The following is a 13,211-nucleotide window of genomic DNA, read 5'->3' as shown; positions in this document are numbered from 1 at the left end:
ATAAAAATACTACACAGGTGATCCATTGGATTCTGTAGCAAACTGTCCCCCCCCCCCCCAAAAAAAAATGCTATTGTGCTTTTAACTTTTACAGTTATTATTTGAAAGTATTAGAACACAATATAGAAGTTTCTGAATTTTTAGGGAAATCTAAGATCTCCATCAGCGTTTAAAACTTAAATAAGTAACGTACAATATACCTACTTAACCAACTTTTTATAAAATTTGCTGAATATCTTAAGCAGCCGATAAGAAATATATAAATATATACTACGTTGATAGAGGTCTGGGAAATGCTGAAAAAGAAAAATATTTAATTTAAACAATATTTCTATATGGAAAAAATATAAAATGTCCATTATTTAGAAAATGTTGAAAAAATAACTTTTTTTAATGGAACCAAACAAAGTAGTGTCTTTATCTCTGAATCGTTATTTTTTATATTTTACTATTGTTTTAAATAATTTTTACAAACAACAAGTTAAAATTTTCAAATTTCGCCTCCTGTTCTTTGGAATTTCTCCAGATAGTAATTTCATTGAAACTGCCAATAAATTGTTTTGTTTTTCATCTTTTTTAACTTTTGACCCGTTGAACCAAAAGCAAGCTTGTGCTAACCTAACCTAACCGATTGGGACCGTTTACTAAGAGTCGAGTTTTATTTTCTAAGGTCGAGGCCGTTTACTTTGACTTGTGACCATTTATTGCCAAACCAATCGGTTTGCCAAGCGCATCTGCCCCTCTGTCCAAGTAACTTTGCAAGGTCATATTATTATTGTAGGTAAACTATGGATTGGAGACGTTTAAACCGAACATGCTATTATACCGGCTGTCGTTTAGTATACTTGCAAATTTAAATATGAACATAACGATTAATAGCAGAAATGACCTCTTCAACTCGGCTTTACTCCTTCTTGTTCTGTTTATTATTTTACAAAAGACCGTGGATTTTTCATGTCTGTGATTTTTTTCCTCCCAAAAAATATCACTGATCACAACGGTGTCTTTTGACTAGGTATAAAAATGTGATCGGTTTGTGGTGTAATAATAATGTTTTTTTTTTTTTTTTAATGGCAATCCGTGCGACACGCGTGATCGTTGGGTAAAGGTCGCTGACAAGCGAATTACCGTTGAAACATAATATTGTTTGCGTATCGAATTCGACTTGTTTACTTTGGCTGGAAGAAATAATTTACACTGTTTTAATTCTCGCGGGACACCTTGGCACAGTTAATTGGCCATAATGACAATAATACTAATAACCTGTACACGATCGAATTTGACCCGTGTCTCTAAGGTGCGTGTCGGTACGCCTCGGTCGTCGTTTTGTCACAAAACACTTCACGTACTCTTCCCCATAGCCACCCTGTTGTATTCTATCTATGCGAATGGACAATTTTGGTTTAACTTGAATATGTTACTGGGCTGGATACAAGAAATTTTTAGATTGCCATTGTCGCGTTACATTTAAACGTGATAAGAGATAAGAGAAAAGTAATAACTGATAAGAGATTAGCACAGATATATATATATACATAATAAACTAGATTGCTAAGTGTACGGGCCGCCAATAGAGATACCTAGTTCAAGTTACCATTTTCCGACATCTTTGTGGAAATTAGAGCCTCATCACTTGAAAATATGTTTACAACAATTATTATAAGTTAAGTTGATAACACAGAATCACAGATATGTATATATTATTGTATACTCACATAAACTTTACAAAAATTGGCGGACGTCGACTTCAATTCTTATCACGAGTTAGCAATCTAGTTTAATCATGTATTTTCTATGGAGATGAGAGCTAAGAGATAAGTAGGATAAATAAGAGATAACATATCCATCATTCTTTTTATTTTGATGCTGAGCTGTAAGGTTTGTTTACAATAGGTTTTACTTTTTTTTGTGTGTTGACTCAAGATATTCCCTGAATGGATTGCTCTACTCTTCAAGACACTGGTCTCAATAGCATCTAATAGCATCGTCAGTTAACCGGTTAGTGATTATGTTGATAATTGTATTTTTTAGTTAATTTTGAGTTTTATGTGAAAAATATCTTACAGAATGTTCATTTTATATTATATACCGTTGCAATATTTTAATTTTCTTATTACTGTACTTGAGTTAATATGGCGTTTATATAGGTCACTCGATCGATTCCTTCATTTGGCAAGTCTATGAATCATAAATCTTACTTTTTTGTTACTATGTGTTGAATTACTCCCAAAGTTGTATTGAACGATTTTTAGATAGATAGGTATGGGTAGATATGCTTTAATATACCAAAAAAAATACCCCTAGCCCTTTCCCCCGAAGGGATGAAATGTTTTTTAATTTTTTTAATAGTACAGTAAACGCTATTCGCTTTTTTCAACAACAGTCATCCATTAACGTAAGTAGGTGCACCCACTACTATGACATTTTGCGTTGAACAAAAGAGCAATTATTATCAAAGATTATATTGTTTTAATCAATTAAGTTTCGCCTTGACTTTTAAACTAAATCAAATCTGCGGGCGACCATAATGTCGTTAAGCACATTATTGCACAACTCGTTATTTTTGTAATCGTTAGTATAAATAGAAATGCACTCCTCCTTGCCCAATGCTCGTCTCCGGAAGTAGGTTGGCCGCAGTTGCTAAACGAAATAAATTAAACACCTCTTGAATAATTATACAATATTGCTAAAGGAATTAAACATAATGATTGTCTCTCGCGGTGTGTACTAGGTATCCGACCAAAAAGTAATATCTTTAATTATTATTCGGTGAAATTTAACACGACACTACTTTCAAGTGTTTTGTTGTTGTGGGGAGGTGGTTTCTTATTTTTCCTTACTTACTATTGTTTGGTGGAAATGTGTTTAAAAAGGCAAAAGGAGAACGTTCAGCCGCTCGTGTGGTTAGCCGCAGAAGTGCATGATTCGGCGATGTCAACGGTCGTCTACTCCTTATAAGTGCAAGCCGTGTTGACACTACAACAACAAGCGTTTATACATATATATATTTTTCCGACCCGGGAAAGTAGAAGTAGAAAGTGAAAGATATTCTTGTATTATTTACACACGACGTACTAGACAGTATATAGTGTTCCCAGATAGTCAACGGTATGTGCATACAGTCCGAAAACAGATTCGTTCCAAACGCCTTGGATTAGGGCAGACGGGTATTATATGCTAAACAGCCTACTTAACAGCCGCGCACACAATTATTAAGCTAAAAGAATTTAGTAAAAAAAAAACCGCTTCTTTCAATGTTTTTACGAGACATTTCCCGTCTTGAGTTATCAGCGACGCCAGGCCGTTAAACGATTATTGTGCAACACAGTAGGGCGTACAGACTTAATCCGGTTTTGTATTCAAACGCAATAGCACCGTCGTCTTGGCTACTGTGTTACTTGTCAATTTTCGAGAACAACGGAATATACCTGTCCTCTGGCATTCCGAAAAAACCGCGAGACCCTGAAACCGGTGAATCTTCTCGGTTTAATATTAACACGATAATTTATTAGTGGCGTCAACCGTGGCCAGATGACCTAGTCTGGGCCTATCCGTGGCGTATGACATCTTCAACAAAATAGTGTCAACCGCCACTGTGTAGGACCGGTAGGTGATTCACTTTTTGCTTATTGTACATAAATATACATGTTGGAAATTTGTCATCATGGTCGTGAAGCAATAATATAGGTAATATTTAAAAAAAAAAACCGTGATTTAGCAGCATTCCAGCGCAGTCGGTTTATTAAAAGGTTGCTACGGCTTTGCTACCGTTCTAATGTAGACAAATGTTTGACAATTTGTTTTCGCTGTTCTGTTCAATACCATCTTGATGACGTCTTCGAGATTTTAATCATATTAACACTGGATTGTTTGAAACGAAAAACAGTCACCTTGGGCAATGTATAACGACGGTGATGTCAAAAATTACACGTGTAATATAGGAAAGATAAAACCATAATTTAGCTGCGTTCTCATAGTGCTGTAAATACAAGACAAATGGTTGACTATAGTTGTAACACTGCGTCCTGTTCAATACCAGCGTTGAAGTCTCTCGATTTATTTATATATAATGTTATATTTTAGTAATGAATTACCACCAAACATTACTTACTCAACACGGTTAAGAATCGAGAGACTTCAACGCTTGTTGGTCAAAATGTCAATGTTGTTTGTAACAAACGTGTGTACCTAATTATAGACATTTTCAGTGGGCTACCCGCCCAGCCGTTGTATAATTATTTGCTGCACAGTACATAGGTGCGGATTAAATTGAATTTCAGTATCAGTCTCAGAGGAAGGCCGTGGACGCTCATGGTAGTTATTGAAATTAACTTTGAAATCCGTGCAAAAAAGCTATTTACAACACCACAGTGGACCACTGTGCCATGCGCGGTCATTGAAATTATATTATTAGATTATTATATTGACTGCGCACGCCTTGAAGTGCCGCGAATAACAATCACAGAAAATTGCACGGTTCGCACTTTGACCTTGCTAAGACCCGACCCTGTGTGTCGACTCCTCCCCCAATAGCTTTTAAACGGACCCTCGGTTAAGTTAAATTTATTTTGAATAAAAATAGAAGGCTTAACCACTTAACATTTTACTCCAAAATGATGTTACTGTCGTTGGTTACACGCTACTTGACTTGTCAGATAAATAATCATCGTGGGATAATATTGTTGTTATTGACTAGTGTCGGTTACTGTAATATTGGCAACATACGAAGCATAAATTTATTATGGTTTTGAAAGAATTATTAATGTTATCTACATATTAGTGTACCTAATTAAGTGTAGTGCTGTAGGAAAAATAGTTGATAAGAGGTAACTTTCAAACAGAACCGATAAGTAATAGAATCACCAGCCATTTTATCTGACCTGACCGATTTGAACTTGCTGTATAATATTATAATACTTGCACACATGTAAGATGGCCGAATGCGATCATTCGAGTTGATTGACCGTTATGACCGTTGAACACTGGTCAGATTTCGGTGAGATTACAATATAATATTATTGTACTCGTGGGTAACGAGCCGCGGCCAATTTGAATAATAACGCAATGAACATGCCGGTTACCGTATTATGACACAAATTTATTTGTCTAAATCAAATACACTCACTTTAAACCGTGAAAATTTGCAGAGACAGCAGCTCGAATGATGCTATTCACACCGACCTGTTCAATCAGTCTTGAATAAACGCTGATAATTATTATCAATTGATTTTTATCATCGAATCTGTAAACTGATAAGAATGTTATCACTTTTTATCAAACATTGTTTAATCATGGAAAAAATATTTACAATTTCCTGCAAAGATCAATACAAAACGAATTTTCCCCCTCCAATAGTGGTAAACGGTACAATGGATTTTATTTCTTAAGTTGTCCTGAACAATTGCAAAATATGAAGATAGCAGGCAATAAAAGACAATAAAGTTTAGTATTCCTTATTATTTTGTTTCCTATGGATTTTTGCGACAATTGTATAATACACTTTATAGCCTCACTTCGGCTATCTTCTACCTTCGGTCTTGTTTTTAAATCTTAACACAGTGCCTTTTACACGTAAAACCAATACCTTTTCAACGAAGCTAAGCAAATAATATTTTATAATGTATAATATGGAGGAACCTTGGTTTAAAAATGATTGCTTTTCAATGAAAAAGTGAACAAATTCACATTCACTATTTCTCAATAATTTAAAAGTCAACGTATCAAAACCATTGGAAACAAATTAATTATAAATTTATTACACATTTTATTTTGTTTTTAATGTTCGAAACAATTTTTGAAGCTATTCTTCTTAATGTTTTTTAATTCACATATGAAAATGTAACTGAAATTGAAAGTCGGGCGAGTATCGGGTTTTTTTGGCTTTGTAAAATCAAACTAGTTTGATCAACGAATTTTCTCTGCCAATTTATAACCGCTGTTGTCTGGGATTATCTTATACACAGCTGTGGACGGTTATGTTCGGTTGAATAGCGTTTTTATGTGCAATGCTAGTTTGCGGTGTTTATACAAAATATATGGAAATAACGAATACATAATAATACTGTTCTGCCGATAAGAATCGGTTGGTTCATCTTATGTGCCATCGCGCATAATATACACATACAATAATACTATAAGCCGGTAATTTAAACGCGTCACGCTGTTTGACTACAAAACCAAAATATACCGATTTAACATCATAATGTATATTTATATATATACAATGTGATTTAAACGAATGCGTACCACAGTCGTTTTGCAAGACAAACAATGGACCTGTAAATGTGTTTGTTTGTGTGAATTATTTTTGCAGATGAGTCGATTGCACGCACCGAGTCGGAGTCAAACCTGCAGAACGAGATAACTGCTATTTAAAAAAAAGAAATAATAATAATTATTATTATTATAATGTTATAACCATGAAAGTCCAACACAGTTCAGTTGCGACCTTGTCCGGAATTCACACGCTAATAAACAACTACTTACACCGTCGTCGTCGATGCCACACCGCCGTCGTCAACTCTATGCTTGTATGTAATTTTATACATAATAACATCATTATTATTATAATATTTTACCCATAAAGGAATAATTATTGTTATGTGGCTGGAATGGTGTGTTTGAAACAGAAATTTACTTGTAACAAAAAAGGTACACGGTACAGTTGTGTAATAATTAGAGGATACATTTGTTTGCACCCTTTTAGAGTTTTGCTTCTAGATATATTATATTAAACATTAAAATGAGTCGAAAAAACAATTGATTTGAATTGAATATATATAGTTTTCTCTTTTGGCAATTTTTTGGGTATATTTATTATGTGCTCTATTTTTGACATCCAAAATATATAAATTGTTAGGGCGTTTTTCTCAAATATTATGATTGACGGGGGTGAACTTTCGATTACTGATCCAACCTAACCCCTAACCTGACTAGAAGAAATTACGAAATTGGTCTTAATTGCAAAAGTTATCGTATGCACACACAAAAAAAGAAAAAGAATTCATCAATTCTTCTATTTAAGGCAAGACTATGAACAAGTGTTTTGATCAGCTGATTGTCTGTCTCTTATCGTTCCATCCTTATCAGTAGATTCTCTTATTAACAATTTTTTTCATCACTTATCCGGGAATTACCACTTAACAATATTATCTTCCCATTTCCATTCCCCTTTAGCCAATTTAGCGAACAAACGTAGCAAATTTTAAATTTGTGCAATAGACGGTTTTATTTTAAAAAAACAGTATAGAAATTAGAGTTTCAATTCTATTTTTTCTAGTTTAAATCTAGTCTCTTATCACCGATCCCTTATCACTAATTCCTTATCAGTGATCTCTTATCGAACGTAACCGATATGGTGACACGAAAATGTCCATTCAAATTTTGGACTGACATTCAGCCATAACGGTTTGCATGATGGTAAATTGCAAATGATTACACTAGAAATAATAGAGGTACAAAAGCAATTATTTGATTAGTAATTTATAAACAAGAAAAAATGCTGTCATATTATTACAAGGTATTCCACTAATTTTACGAATTCAATTTTACCCACTCAGTCAGTCGAATAATTCTTTCTCTTTCCACACTTTGCTTAGATTTATTTTTGGGTAACGTCTTTTGGGTTCTGAAATTTTTAATAAAGCTGACACATTAACTAGTTTCCTTTTACAAAGTTAAGAAAACTAGTTATTTTAACTTTTTATATATTTTCTTGATTTGTAAATTATTAAGAAGTGGGGAATGCGAACTTGTTTGCCCCTTTTAAGTATCTGTAAGGTACGATTTCTGATCATTGGACTCGTTAAACGAAGATATCATGATATTTTAATTTCTGACTTTTAGAATAAATTTTATGTTTTTTTTTTATACCTAAGGTATATCCCAGTGTATGTATATCAAATTATATAGAATATATGTATTAAATAGGTACGAATTTTTAAGACCAAATTTAAAGCAACTATTGTCGGTTACTGGTGTTTCCCCTAATGTAGTTATTATAATAATATGTTTTTCAAATTATGGAAACAATAGTGGAAAAAATGTGATATTTACTAAAAAAAAAAATAATCAATTTTTATACCGTGTAGATAACAATATTTTAAAACTCAACTTTGTCTCAGTATTATAAACTCACTTTTGTGCCTTACAGACTACTTTTTACTTAACATTAACGTACTGATATTGCATAAACACGACGCCTCGTTAACACTGAAAGATAAAAAGTTAGTTTTAGATTCAAGTCTTAATTTGCAGGCTATATCTTTGGGAAGTAGTTTAAAAATACACTTCACGACTTGAATATTATTTCAAATCTATCAGTAAAAATTGTCTTACTGCCTAAATTTAATGTAAAAAAAAAAATAAAAAAACATGTTTGTATAATTTTAACATTAAAACTCTAATGCGGTGGCCAAAATTTAAATAAAACGCGTTTTTTATTACTTAATTTGTAAAATAATTGATAAAATTTGTAAGAAAATTTAACACTGAATGTTGTTATTTTACTAGTCACATTACTAAACTGCTCATTGTTATAAGCTATTTAAAAACATGTTTAATTATAATTTATAAAAATGTGCACCATATCAGTCTAAATTTTACACTCTTATGTCCAAAAAGTAAATACAAAAAAATAAATATCTTGATGGAAATTCACAATGGAATTGGTCTTCATTGCAAAAGTTATCATATGCACACACAAAAAAAATAAAAATAATTTATCAATCCTTCTTTTTAAGGCAAGATTATGAACAAGTGTTTTGATCAGCTGATTGGCTGTCTCTTATCGTTCGAACCTTATCAGTAGATTCTCTTATTAACAATTTTTTTTTATCACTTATCCAGGATATTCCCTTTCCTACCCCTCCAGGAACGAGACATATTTATGTAAAAAGTGTAAACTTAGCGAACGAACGTAGCAAATTTTAAATTTCTGCAAAAGACGGTTTTATTTATAAAAATCTGTATAGAAATCAGCGTTTTGATTCTATTTTTTCTAGTTTAAATCTAATCCCTTATCGCCGATCCCTTATCACTAACTCCTTATCAGCTATCTCTTATCGAACGTGACCAACAGTCATGAAAGCATGGCAAAGAATACTTTTAAAAAAGTCTCTGTACATACAAACTACGTTCAAGTTGTTAATAATTAACAAAAAATTGACAAAAATAAATTAATATCGAAACGTTGTGACGTTTTCTTGTGTTTTACAAATTTGTACTGTTCTAATACACTGTTATACTGTTTATGCGGTTATTCGATGTGACCTAAACCATTCGTTTTACTATTACTATTAATTATTATTTTTTATCAAGTTTATTATCTCAATGAATTATATTTTACAACCTATAACGTTGTCGTCTGAAAGGTATATACCGTGTGCCACTATAAGCAACCGCTGGTAGACAGACAGTCCGCTTTGGTTTTTTTTTTTAAATAAAATTTGTTCTTTCTCTCTCACTCTTACTCACTTAGTTTACAATAGTGTGATCAACACCTATTTGGTTAATATTAGAGTATTCCCCCCACGGTAAAATGCGACCTGAAAACGGTGTCGTTTTATGTAAGCAGACAGAATGCTAATGCGGTGCCTTGGTTCAGATGTTATTTCATAGGTTAGATAGGAGGTACGTGTCCATAACGTGTGCTGGTCTCAAAGGTCGAACGTACAATTTGTAGGATAATATTTAAAAGTAAGATCCGAGCTGGCCGAGAAGCCGAGTACGATTGTTGGCTGTTGATCTGACCGTTAAAAATTATACAACAAAACGAGAAATCACCGCACAAAACCAGATTGGAGATATGACATTTTTTTCTTTCTTTTTTTGTTACTAGTACATCGGGTTAGTACTACACGACAACTGTTTTGTTTGTGTTAATTTTACACATTTTGTAATCCATAATAAAGGTAATACTATTATTTTAGTGTGCATTCTCACCGAAAAGAACAAATAAATAATTCATCAATCCTTCTAATTAAGGCGGCAAGATTATGAACAAGTGTTTTGATCAGCTGATTTCCTGTCTCTTATCGTTCCATCCTTATCAGTAGATTCTCTTATTAACAATTTTTTTCATCAATTATCTGGAAAATCCTAAAAAAATACTAAATACTTGGTGAGTTTAGAATATTGTAATAAATTTCATTTATTTAAAAGACAGACATAACTCATTATGACTTCTTACAGTCACTAGAGTCATTTGATTCTAAGCTGCCCTTTAACTCACATGTCCCAATGTTATCCCAAATAAGGCATTATCTCTATTGGGTTTCATTAAACATACCTGTAAAGTTTTCCATGATGATCAAGCTTTCAAATTATTATACTTCTCATTAGTTAGTTCTCAGCTTAAATAGGTTTAAATGAATAGTTGTAATAGGTTGAATAGTTTAAATAGGTTTAAACTATTAGCCATGAAGTTCGTATTGCCTAGAATTAATAGAGTTCTTAAATTTTAAAATTAATTTACCTAATGCAAGATGTAAACCTATTTTTTTACTTGCCTAATACTTTGAAATAACTATAATATGCCACGTGATTAAAATTTGTCGGTGCTATATCTATATAAGGTTATGTCTTTTTAAAAATATTATCCAGGTACAACAATTGACTGTTGTTTCAAATGGCCAGAATAAAATAATGTAAATGTATAAAGAATACAATATTAAAAAACATTGCAATTAGCTGTTTTTTTTTACAAGATTCGGTTTTTACACAATACAAACGCCAGGCAAGATGTGTGTTTTGTGTAATTCGGTTTTTAATATGAGATGCTAACATAACTGACATGTCAAATCTTCTTAGGAAGTACCACCTACATACCCATCAAAACTACTATTTATATACCAGTCACTAATATATTCTCAATTCATAAATTCCTATAAGACAAATCTCAATGGAATTCATACAAAAGTGTATACTTAATGCAGAAGACATATTAGGTAGGAGATCATAAATAATTTCGCCAACAAGCACTCTAAGTCCACCAGGATACAACCAAAAAGCTTGAGATGGAAAGTTTGTATATAAGTAATATTATTAAAAAAATAATAATTTCTAATGCAAAAAATAGAACTGTAGGTGTAAAACTTGGAGCTAAAACCGGACTAAAGGTAGATCTTTAACATAAAGTAGAAAATATTTTTTTCTATTATGAAAAAAACCCAAAAGTGACTCAAAAACCAATTTGTACTAAAGTTTATAAAAATTTAAGTAGTAAACGAATATTTCTGTTCATAAATTGCTTCAAACTCGAATTTCTTTTAATACGTTCTATTCCTTAAGAATTTTTTTTCAATTATAAGACTTGAAACCTTGAAAATAACTTTTACAATTTTGTAGTGTTTCTTTTTGATAATATTTTCTTTTTGGTTATAGTACATTGTTAGACAATATTCAAATTTGTACCTTGTATATTATTTGCTAGAGCTTTATCATCTTTTGAAACTCAAATAGAAACATTTATATATTTCACTGAGTTTTCAAATTAAAATTAATTGACCGGTCGGTAACCAGTTTTGAATAGTTATTAATTTTCAAGTTAATTAGGTAGATAAAAATCACTCTACTCTCCGCCCTTCCTCCTGTCCTAAATTTAAAACTTTAATAACTTAAAAACTATTCATTCAAAACTGGTTATCGACCAGCCAATATGTTCAGAAAATCGTTTTTAATTTGAAAAGTTAATAAAATACATTATACATTACCGTTTGAGTTTCAAAAGTTGATAAAGCTCTAGAGAAAATACTAAAAAAGGTAAAAATTTGAATATTGTCCAATATTGTAATATGGAAATAAACAAAAACGTTTTCAAAAATAAAAAATTGAAATTATTTTAAGAGTAAACTAGTGTAGGTTAGGTTAGGTTTAGTTAGGTTAGGTTAGGGTTAGGTTTGGTTTGGTTAGGTTAGGTTAGGTTAGGTTAGGTTAGGTTAGGTTTAATGTTGTAAATTCTTCTTGAAATGTGAGCGCAAAGGGATTTGTGATAAAAAAGAAAAATAAATAAATGATTATCGCCTACCGAGGAGGAAGCAATGCTTAAGTTTTGCCCTCCTCGGTTAGGTTAGGCTTTTAAATGTTTTTAAACGACACGGTGACTTTGTCCGCTTATGTTTTTACACCACCGAGGAACCACCGAGTAGCTTGTACACTGAGGTATGAATTAAAGAATTACTATCGACTCTCGTTTGGGTTTACCCATGTGGAATAATGCCCTTTTTTGAAACCCGGCGACATTGTTTTTTACCGGGAAAAGAAATAATTGTGCAATTTAATAAACGGTCCGAGGAAGGACGGAAACGATTATAACAGCTACTAACCGTTGACCGTTTCGAGAACAAACTTGGTCGACAACACACACACTCAACGAAAGCTCTTTTTATATAAAGCTAAAAAGTAAAAATAAAAAAATAGGCGACGGTGGGAACTGCAGTGTGCGTTATAATATTATGTTGGATTGTAAATCCGCCTACGGATTGCCATCGCCTTGTGTAGTAGTAGAGTGTGGCTTAATACACAACCGCGCATTAGTCTGTGGACGGCCGTTAAGTGTTTTGTGCTAAGGCAAAAAAAAATTATTAAAAAAATTGTATTAATTTTTCCAAAGCGTATCTTCGTTGTATATATTTTCTAATATTTGCGTTTTTTACTTTTTCGATACATTAATAAGATAATATATTATTAATCTACCGGTTGTTTTTCTAACTCTTTTTTTTTTTTCGTCGCCCGACAAACCGAACCCGGGGAGAGGGGCCTGACTGTTTTTTTTATTATTATTATAATTTTGTTTTTTTATCTATGTACTTACCGATGGTCGCGCTATTATGACGGATTGTTTCGGATTATGCGCACTGTTCGATTCGGCGGGCAAACCGAGCAAATCCGACGACAACACGGTTATTATGGGCAGAAGCATATCGAAACCGCACGAGACCGAAGCTGAAGACAGTTCGGGCAACGAAAGTGAGTACTAGTTTGAAGAAATAAAATTGCATTCATCAACTTAGAAACTAGAAATTATAAAATAGATATACACATATAAGATAATATTAACAGCTATGGGATACTAAATTAATATAAAACAATAAAGGGGAACTAACTTACTTAAATAGTTTATGAGAGCATCAAATCTTGATTGCCACGGAATATTGAAATATTTATTGGGTGGTTTAACATATTATTATGTAACTCTGGGAAAACCGATGAAT

At 32.4% G+C, this 13,211-nt stretch overlaps 2 protein-coding genes across 2 annotated transcripts in view; both read left to right on the top strand.

The window, feature by feature from the left end:
• Positions 1-13,211, top strand: part of LOC126842387 (uncharacterized) — a 160,593-nt gene that overhangs the window by 94,734 nt on the left and 52,648 nt on the right. The window lies entirely within an intron of this gene.
• LOC126842380 (annulin-like) overlaps positions 12,479-13,211 on the top strand; it is a 39,345-nt gene continuing 38,612 nt past the window's right edge. The window contains exon 1 of the mRNA XM_050579331.1: positions 12,479-12,966. Within this exon, the coding sequence (XP_050435288.1) occupies positions 12,828-12,966 (139 nt within the window). The 5' untranslated portion in view covers positions 12,479-12,827. The remainder of the gene's footprint in view (positions 12,967-13,211) is intronic.

This window comes from Adelges cooleyi, unplaced genomic scaffold, assembly GCF_023614345.1.
Source record: "Adelges cooleyi isolate 19-005CV unplaced genomic scaffold, UGA_ACOO_1.1 ACOO_flye_CR_arks_rails_tigmint_CR_PRNA_519, whole genome shotgun sequence".
Lineage (NCBI taxonomy): Eukaryota > Metazoa > Arthropoda > Insecta > Hemiptera > Adelgidae > Adelges > Adelges cooleyi.
The sequence above is the reverse complement of the archived record's forward strand: the minus strand, read 5'-3'. Positions and strand labels throughout refer to the sequence as shown.